The sequence below is a fragment of the Peromyscus leucopus genome, chromosome 7 (genome assembly GCF_004664715.2).
Source record: "Peromyscus leucopus breed LL Stock chromosome 7, UCI_PerLeu_2.1, whole genome shotgun sequence".
Taxonomy (NCBI): Eukaryota; Metazoa; Chordata; class Mammalia; order Rodentia; family Cricetidae; genus Peromyscus; species Peromyscus leucopus.
Genome location: NC_051069.1, coordinates 34,132,945 through 34,143,734, shown reverse-complemented (window position 1 = coordinate 34,143,734; position 10,790 = coordinate 34,132,945). Strand labels below are relative to the sequence as shown.

The following is a 10,790-nucleotide window of genomic DNA, read 5'->3' as shown; positions in this document are numbered from 1 at the left end:
TCAAAATTTCCATCTGCTCAGAGTTTTTCTCAGGGCCATTTTTACATCTTTGTTCCTCAAACTGTAGATTAAGGGATTCATCATGGGAACCACATTGGTATAAAAGACAGAAGAGGTTTTTCCTTGATCCATAGATGAAAAAGAAGATGGTTTGAGATACATGAATGCACCTGATCCAAAGAACAGAGAAACAGCAAATATGTGGGAACTGCAGGTGCTGAAGGCCTTGGACCTGCCTTCAGCAGAGTTTATACGGCAGATGCTGGAGATAATGAAACCATAAGAGATAAAGATGGTGATGCTGGGCACAATGATGTTGATGCCCACCACAATGAAAACCACAAGCTCATTGACATAGGTGCTGGTGCAGGAGAGCTGCATCACAGGGAGGATGTCACAGAAGTAGTGATTGATGGTGTTTGCATCACAGAAGGTCAGTCTCAGCATGCATCCTGTGTGAGCCATGGCACCAGAAAATGCCATTGCATATGTACCAAGCATAAGGTTCAAACACAATTTAGGGGACATGGCAACAGTGTACAAGAGTGGATCACATATGGCCACATAGCGATCATAGGCCATTGATGTCAGGACATAACATTCAGAAATGACAAAGAAACAAAAGAAATAGAGCTGGGTCAAACATCCCATATAAGAAATGACATTCTTAGTTAATATAAAGTTCATCAGCATTTTGGGTGTGAACACAGAAGAATAGCAGAAGTCTATGAAGGACAAATTAAAGAGGAAAAAGTACATTGGGGTGTGAAGGTGTGAATTTAGTACAATTAAAATTATCAAACATAAATTTCCCAATGCAGTAACAATATACATTGCTAAAAATACAAAGAACAGGGGTATTTGGAGATCAGGGTGATCTGTTAATCCTACCAGAATGAATTCGGTCACCAAAGAGACATTTACGGAGGTCATGTTTCTCTAAGAATCTGCAGACACAGGAAAAATGATCTCATTAGAAAATGATCTCCTCTTCCTATCATAGTTCCTTGATGTGTGTGTTTGGAATCTATGAGACAAGACTGCCTGAATACATAAATTGTATGGAGCATAGCCAAATTATCTTACACAGGAAAAGATGGTGCTGAAAAATGTAAATGTAATTTCTAGAAAAAAATGATAAATAGGAAGAGATGAGAAGAGATGAAAAGAGAAACATTCTCTCTCATGTAATATATTCTTTCACTAGAGTACTCCACACATAAATAAATCTGGAGGACAAGGTCCTGGCCAATTAATGCTAACCATAGATACAGATTTATCTCTTGTACAGCTAGGAATCAGACTAAGAGTTTTTTTTTTTTTCTACTCTAAGTCACAGATAAAATCATGAACCTAGAAAAGTGTAAGTCCTGTCCATGGAGAGGTATCCTGCAACTTGGATGGCCACTACATCTCTTAACATTCTCCATAAACACTTTCTTGAACAATTTCACTTGAGTCCCTGGATTACACAAGATAGGGAAGAAATGACATGGTACAGTCCATTTTCTATTAAGAAAAATATTCATATAGTCAGAAAATCAACATATCAGCAAAAATTTATAGATTCCTTACCTTTGCTCTTCAGTGTATGTAGAAGAGCAGTTTTGGATTCCAAGGTGTTTGACCCTTTGTTTCTAGTTGGAGACTACAGTAAAGACTTAATGCATGATATACTTTAGAAATACTTCTGAACTACAGGTGATAGTTTGCGATTAGATCTTTAAGTGTTCTGTTCCAACAGCAGAGGAAATAATTTTATTATGATCCTCACACTGCCACTAGATGGTTTTAATGTGACTTAAATGGCTTAACCCACTTCCTTATAAATGTGGTAGAAGTATAGTTACTCCCTTCCCAAGAGGATAGCATTTGAATATAAAAAGAAATTGAGGCGGTTTTATTTACAACTTGGATTGTGATATGCCTTTAGTTTCTTAGAGACTTAAAATTTTATACGTTTCTCTTCAGGGAAAATACTCCCTCTTGTGGAGATGGAAATATAAACGCCCAACTTTTTCAATTATCTTGATCCCTATAGAGGGATTTGTTGTGGAGTTCCTTGTATATTTCTTCATCATAATTAAGAATTTGCAGTTGGATATACGCAAAGCTCCCTAATTACTTTCTCTAAATTTTAAGGATTTGAATAAATGACTTCAAGTCTTGTAACCTTTGGAATGCCTTTAGAATTCTATCCAATGCCTTCAAAAACCTATAGAATATAACCTATAGGATATATTTTTTAAGGAATTTAAAGGATCAAATTCTTTGTCTAGTTGTTACTTCTAAAAACCCACTGGACAATTCTGTCTGAGAATCTTGCTTGGTCAGTAGTTGGGCTTATAATTTCATTGTCTCAATACTATATTTTAGGAGAAAATAGTTTTATTTGATGAAGTTCAATTTGTGTATTTTTCTTTTATGATTTTTCTGTTGGTATCATACCTTATTTTTGCCTAACCCTAAATCACAAATCATTTCTCTTTTATTGTTTTCAATAAGTCTTCAATTTCAATGATTATGTTTATATATCATTTTGTAAAATTTCTAAGATGTAAGAAAGGTTTTCATAAGGGTATATATTTATTACATTCTCATTACTTGAAAAACTTATTAGTCATCATTAATTTATGCATAATTTTCAAAATCAATTAGTCTAGTATATCATAGCATGGTCTTTTACTATGATGTTCAGTATTACAGTTCAGTTGAAACATTCTGCTGAATCCAGTGGTGGTACAAGCCTTTAATCCCAGCACCCCAGAAACAGAGGCAGACAGATATCTCTAAGTTGGAGGCCCACCCAGTCTACAGAACAAGTTCCAGGACAGCTGGGGCTACACAGAGAAACCATACCTCAAAAAAAAAAAGAAGAAAGAGAAAACATTCCAGGAACTGGGCATTGTTATTGTCTGTAAGCAGCTATGCTTATTTGGACACTGAACATAAAATGTTTCTAAGGACATATGTTTAGTGGCCAAAAGAATGGAAGGAAATTATTATGATCATGAACTCACACTAAAACATATGAAGAGTACAGAAAATATTATGCATAGTTTCAGCCAGAGACCAAAAATACAAATATTTCAGATCAGTTTAGACAATGAATGTTAATACTCTCTTGGTAACACTTTTTCATTCTTTGATAATTTTATATACATTTACACACTGAAACAACCATATGTACCAACTTCCCTTGTATCTTCCTAATATCTCCATCTCCTAACTTCATGTCTTTTCCTTTTAACCCACTAAGTCCAAATATTGATGCCCATATTACATGGGTATAGGACGATTCGCTCAAAGGACAATATTCTTCCCTTATTAACATCTATTGTTTGCCTATAGGTCTTCAGTAAGGAATAGGGCCTGGAGATAATCTCCCTCATCTATGTAGCAATTTTAATTGGCTTTTTCTTGTGTAGATCTTGTGCTGATAATCACAGCTGTTGCTAATTTATGGATGTAATAGCCACACTACATCCAGAAAATAGCATTTCACATCACTCATCAATATCCTTCAACTCTTTTGTATTTTTTCTACCTCCTCTCCTTTTCTACTCCCTGAGCCTTTGCAGTAGCAGGTCTGTTTCATTTAGGGCTGATCATTCAATCTCTTTTTCTCAGGTCTTTGGCCAGGTATGTTTCTCTGCATTGACTCTAGACCACAGCAAAAAGAAGCTTCTATGACCTAGTTGAGAGCATTCTAGGTCTCTCATATAAACATATATATTTAGAAAGTAATTTGAATACATGAATATTTACCAAACTATTAGGACATTTGATCAGGCTTACAGAGTCAGACATGACATTATCTCCAGTGAAGCAAGCCTCAGATCCAATCAGAAGCCAGTTAGTTGCCCCATAACTGTCAAGCCACTATTACATCAATAGGTACATGTTGCTGTCAGGTTACTATTACTGAATGCAGAGCCCAGTGCTGGTTAAGACCATTATTGTATCCCCCCCCAGAAGCCTATATAGCACTTAAGCACAATAAAAGCTAGCCCACAGGAGAGAGGTTTCCTAAGTAATAATATATTTTTTAATTTCTTATTGTTTGAGAATTTTCTATAATCATTTAATGCATTCTGACAAAGCCCACCTGCCTTTCCCTCCCTTCCAGTTCTTCCCCATTCTCCCTCTGACCTGATAACAGTTACACTGCCCTGGGCAGAGAATACTACTTTAATGTAACTATCCACTCCCCCTGGCTCTGACAATATTTCTACCCTTATAGCATGGTCCTTGAAAAGGGTGGTTGAAAAGAGGTACTCTGCACTAGTGAACAATGCACTTCTCAGGGGACACGGATTATCAAGTAAAAATCTGTGTCAGACATGGAACACTTCCACATTGGTCATAAAGGCTTCAGTGGTATAAGAAAAAATACAAGTTATTCCTATTGCTGTTGGTTGCCCACTATAATTAAATAACAATACTTTGTTGCTGAAGACACCAGTAACTTTGAGTGGAAGACACAGAGAAATACATCCTGAACCGACTATGCCCCATTTATAGTGCAGCACTCCATATTCTCTGTAATTTTATCAGTTACAGGTCTCTGTATTAATCACAATTTGTTTTGATAAGAAATTACCCTAATGAGGGTTAAAAGACTCACCATGTGTATATGAAGATAAGAGTTTAGGGGACAATTTGTTTCTATGTATATTTAGTAGAATAGTAGTATTGGGTTCTCCCCTAGAGCCTATTACATATCTAGCCATGGATGTGAGGCCCAGTTAATTTTACCAAGCATGAGTTTCTGTCTCATATTATGGGCTTTAAATCCAGTCATGAGGTGCAATACTCTCATTACATTTGTGTCATCATTGTACCAGTGAGCCTATCTACCAAGATTAGTTATTACTGTAGTTACGAGTTTTACAGCTTGATTATTTTTCTTCCCCAGACTGTACTTAGAACCATATACTACACTATGAAATCTAGCCAGTAGGGATGAGGCTTACAGGTCAGAACCAGTTTGATTTCTCCATTTCCTATGAATCAAATATGCACTTCAGTAACAGAAACTTCTTCAGCAATAGAGACTTAATATCTAATTCTGGATGAAAATCAAGTGCAACAGCTATCTTCCAGCTGACGAATGGAGAATAAATAGATACACAAAGGAATATTATTCAGGGTAAAGAAAAATGAAATTGTGAATAAATTAATAGAGCTAGAGATAATCATTATGAATGAGGTAACACAGAGCCACACAAACAATTTGTATTATCATCCATATATGAATGTTATAGTTCAGTCTTCAGAGGTGTATGCATTTAAGTTAGAATACAAATAAAAGGCAGAAAACTAGCCAAGGTCCGTGGGGTTGGCTTTATGATTTAGGGAATAGAATGCCAGAGACAGGAAAGAGTGGTGGCAGCCCTGTGGCCTAGTTTCAGAGCAGCATCTGAATACTTGTCCAATGGGTCTCCATGAGGGAAAGCCTGCAGAAATGGTTTCTCACTCAGCAAGAACCAGTGGACTTCAGGACAGTGCAGAATGCTGCTGAGAATGTGCAACCCTGCATGTTCTCGTCTCTCTCACAATATTGATGATTCTCTTGGCAGTTTTCAGGATCACTTTGTCAGTCACGCATGGCACAAATATGATCATGATGGGAAACGCCGCTTTTTCTCAAATATTTTCCCCTAAAATTCTTTGGGAACTGATGCTTCTTAAGTTTGTTATAAAGAGGCTTAGATGTACATGACCTCTTTTGTAGAACGAGATAATATTTAGAGAAATACAATCTAACTGTATGTAGATAGTTTATGACAAATAATTCCTATAATTAAATATAGATATGCTTTGTTAAGTTTTGAACAATATTGTTGTTCTTGAGAATGTGTGCCTATGTTTATCACTCTTCAGATTTGTAAGGACAGGATATGCCTTGCCTGATGTTTAGCCAAGTTAGCAAAATGCTAAGCTTTGTTTTTGGTTTAAAGGATTTTTTATGTAAAAGTTGGGGGGGAAATCTTTTTTTTTTTTTTTTCTGGAAGTTAATGCTGTTAGCTCATGCTTCTTTTTGAACTGTAAATAAAGATGACTCAAGCTGTTTGGGGGCAGCCACTTATATGAAACTCATCTTGTGTTCAGACAATTCTCCTTCCACAAACACCCTTTCCCTGTCTCAGGACCTGAAACTGCAAAGAGTACAAAAAGACCATTGCAAAGGAGAAAATATAAATGATGGAAGAAAAAGGACTATGTCAAGTTGGAATAAGAAAGAAGAGTAGGAGAATGAGTATGGGAGGGTGGGGATAACCAACATGAGGACTTATGAACTGAGGACATGGAAACCTACTACTGCAGAAACTACCCAGAGCATAAACATCTACATACATAGACAATTAAATATAGCCATCCTTTCATTGGGAATGTCTCTGTGAGACGTCATAGACTATCAAAAATAAGCCCAATCCTAGCTATGGATTACCTCTTTTTGAGCTGTTCATCAGGGGGTCTTTCATAGATTCCCCAACAGTATCTATTGCCATTGTTCTAAATTCTATTTTTAATTAGCTTACAAACTAGTGACATTTCATAAGCCTTCTTCATACATACTTACTTTTAGTTAAAACATCTTCATATATCTTTTCTTTTATACTCAATTTCTATTCCCTCTTAAACTCTAATCCCTCAGTATTCCATTCCTGTTTGTTCATATCATGTGTTCTACAATCTCTTATTATATGTTTTACTTGGAGAGCAAGATCATTGGCTCCTAAATGTTATGGGGTATGGGTGAAGCCAACACAACTCACACACCAAGTCAATGCAGAAAACAAAAATTGATTGTAATCAGGTCACTCTTGACTGATCACAGTGGCAGAACAGACTCGGGAGCCAAACTGCTACCACACGCCAGAATGTCACAGAGCTTTTAATCCCAGACGTCTATGCCAAGTTACAGTTACATTTTTCACCAGTTAGGATTCAAAGATTATGGACTTTCCTAGAAACAACTCTCTGTGGTACACTTATCATGTTCTCATTGGTTGGTTTATTCAACTGTGGTAGGGTGACTTGCCCAGAATTCACATCTTAACTTGCCAACCAGGATGTCGGTTACCCACGGAGGTCTGTGGACGTCTTGGGAACTTAAACATTATTTAACCCTTGTTAAAAATAGAAGTTCTATCAAAAATGGCTTCAGTTTGTTTCCTTCTTACGCTAAACAAATGCTTCATGCAGCTCATTTGGTCAAACCTTTACCTAGCTCACAGTTTTCCTATCTTCATCAATCTGCTACATTCGTAGTCCCCTATGTCTTTGTATTCCCCCTCTCTACATTCATTTCAATTATATTCTTCTGTCCATGTTCCCTGTATGTCTTGCCTCTGTCAGGGTACTGTTTCTGGTTTCTTTTTTTTTTTTTTTTTTTTGGTTTTTAATTTTATTTTTTTTTATTTCAGAAATTTTTTATTCATTTTACATACCAACAGATCCCCCTCTCTTGCCCCTCTCCCTTTACCCTGCCTACACCCCCACCCCCACCTCTTTCCCCTCCTTCAAAAGGTAGGCCTCCCATAGGGAGTCAGCAAAACCTGGTATATTCAGTTGAGGCAGGTCCAAACTCCTCCCAGCAGCATTAAGGCTGAGCAAGGCATCCCACCATAGGGAATGGGCTCCAAAAAGCCAGCTTATGCACCAGGAATAGATCCTGATCCCACTGCCAGGGGCTCCTCAAACAGACTAAGCTACACAACTCTCTCCTGTATGCAGAGGACCTAGTTCAGTACCATGCAGGTTCCTCAGCTGCATATTTATTGTTTTTATATGTATGTGTTTGGCTGTTTGTACACTAGAGAACCAATTCTGTCCTCTGACCCTAATCTGCACATTGTGGTGTACATGCTATCTCTCTCTCTGTCTCTGCCTCTATCTCTGTCTCTTGTCTCTATCTCTCTGTCTATCTCTCTGTCTGTCTCTCTGTCTCTGTTTATCTCTCTGTCTCTGTCTGTCTCTGTCTCTCTGTCTCTGTCTCTCTGTCTATCTCTCTGTCTGTCTCTGTCTCTCTCTGTCTGTCTCTGTCTCTCTCTGTCTATCTCTCTGTCTGTCTCTGTCTGTCTCTCTGTCTCTGTCTGTCTCTGTCTCTCTGTCTCACTGTCTCTCTGTCTCTCTGTCTGTGTGTGTCTCTGTCTGTCTTTGCATTGTTTGTAATAGCCGGAACCTGGAAACAACCTAGATGACCTTCAACTGAAGAATGGATAAATAAAATGTGGTACATATACACCATGGAGAGCAGAGAAAAACAATGACATCATGAGGTTTGCAGGCAAATGGATGGATTTAGAAAAAAAATCATCCTGAGTGAGGTAACCCAGACTCAGAAAGACAAATATGGTATGTACTCATTCATAGGAGGATACTAGATGTAAAACAAAGATGACTAGAATGCTACTCACAACTCCAGGGAGGCTACCTAGAAAACAGGACCCTAAGAAAGACACAGGGATTGCCCAATGTCAGAGAAATGGATGAGATCTACATGACAACCTGGACATGAGTGGGGGTAATGAAGGGCAAGGTTCAAGGGAAAGAGAGCTTAGGGGAGCGGGAGATCCCAGCTGGATCAAGATCAGAGAGGGAGAACAGGAAATAAGAGACCATGATAAATGGAGACCACATGAGAATAGGAAGAAGCAAAGTGCTAGAGAGGTCCCCAGAAATGCACAAAGATACCTGCATAATAGACTACTGGCAATGGATGAGAGAAAGCCTGAACTGACCTACTCTGGTGATAGGATGGCCAAACACCCTAATTGTCATGCTAGAAATCTCATCCAATGACTGAGGGAAGCAGATGCAGAGATCCACGGCCAGGACCCAGGTGGAGCTCCAGGAGTCCAATTGGTGAGAAAGAGGAGGGAATGTATGAGCGAAAATTGTTGAGACCAAGATTGGAAAAAGAACAGGGACAAATAACCAAACGAATGGAAACACATGAACTATGAACCAATAGCTGAGGAGCCCCCAACTGGATCAGGCCCTCTGGATAAGTGAGACAGTTGATTAGCTTGAACGTTTTGGGAGGCACCCAGGCAGTGGGACCAGAACCTGTCCTCAGTGCATGAACTGGCTGTTTGGAACCTGGGGCTTATGCAGGGACACATACCTCAGCCTCGGAGGAAGGGACTGGACCTGCCTGGACTGAATCTACCAGGTTGAACTCAATCCCAGAGGAGTCTTTGCCCTGGAGGAGATGGGAATAGGGGGTGGGCTGGGTAAGGTGGGGGTTGGGGGTGGGAGGGAGGAGGACAGGGGACTCTGTGGCTGACATGTAAAATTGAATTAAATTATTAAAAAAGAATTCCACCATTTATCAGACATCACAAAGACTCCTTTTTGATTTTTTTTTTTTATTTTACAACACCATTCAGTTCAACATAATAGCCACAGATTCCCCTGTTCTCCCCTCTCGCCCCCTCCCCCCAGCCCACCCCCCATTCCCACCTCCTCCAGATCAAGGTCTCCCCCGAGGACCAGGGTCGACCTGGTAGACTCAGTCCAGGCAGGTCCATTCCCCCGCTCCCAGGCCGAGCCAAGTGTCCCTGCATAAGTCCCAGGATTCAAACAGCCAACTCATGCAATGAGCCCAGGACCTGGCACCAATGCACAGCTGCCTCCCAAACAGATCAAGCCAAATGACTGTCTCACGCATTCAGGGGGCCCAACAGTCCAATTGAGAAATGGGTTTTAGAATTAAACAGAGAATTCTCAACAGAGGAAACCCAAATGGCTGAAAGACATTTAAGGAATTGCTCAATATCCCTAATCATCAGGGAAATGCAAATCAAAACAACTCTGAGATACCACCTTACGCCTGTCAGAGTGGCTAAGATCAAAAACACTGAAGACACTTTATGCTGGAGAGGATGTGGAACTAGGGGAACTCTCCTCCACTGCTGGTGGGAGTGCAAGCTTGTACAACCACTTTGGAAATCAATATGATTTTTAAAAATCGGGTTTGCAGATTATGTCATGTATAAAAGCAAAGTCAGAAAAGAAAGAACCTGAACTGAAAAAGGTTTTTCGTTTTGTTTTGTCTCTGTTTCTGATTTCTTATCTTCCATTTTTCACATTCTACCATGTTCATAGATCAGTGTCTTACTCAGCATTCACTAGTGAAGCTTCCTCCTGCAGTAGATAGGAACAAACATGGAGATTCACAACTGGACAGTGTGAAGACAGTAAGAGACCTTGGAACCTAGCCGGGCGGTAGTGGCACACGCCTTTAATCCCAGCACTCAGGAGGCAGAGGAAGGCGGATCTCTGTGAGTTTGAGGCCAGCCTGGGCTACCAAGTGAGTTTCAGGAAAGGCGCAAAGCTACACAGAGAAACCCTGTCTTGAAAAACCAGGGGGTTTCTTGTTTCATAATATTTTCTCAGTTTATTTTTTGATCCTATAGGTTTTTTTGCCTAATATTATAGTTTCAGATTTTGTGTCTTTATGGGATTTCTCTGTATGCAAATGTGTGCTTCTCTGAATCTATATGTGTTTCTTGTACGGTTTCTTTGGATTGTATTTTCCTCTGCTCATTTTTGTTTTGTTCTATGCAGGTATGTTTGTTTTTGTTTTATCTTTTTTTAGATGTCTTTGTTTTCTGAAGAGAGAGGAACAAAAAGTGTAGATTTGTGTAGATGTGAAAGTAGGGAGTATCTGGGAAGAGTTGGTTGTGGGAAGGGAACTCTAATGAGAATATATTATATGAAAATCTATTCTCAACAAGAAAAGGAAAAAATGAGAAACTGAACAGTCATCAAAGAAG

At 39.1% G+C, this 10,790-nt stretch overlaps 1 protein-coding gene across 1 annotated transcript; it reads right to left on the bottom strand.

Moving 5' to 3' along the window:
* Positions 1-933, bottom strand: LOC114687612 (olfactory receptor 145-like). The gene has a single exon (XM_028862203.2). It carries the CDS (start codon positions 931-933, stop codon positions 1-3), a length of 933 nt encoding a protein of 310 aa, XP_028718036.1.
* Positions 934-10,790: the final 9,857 nt, after the last annotated feature.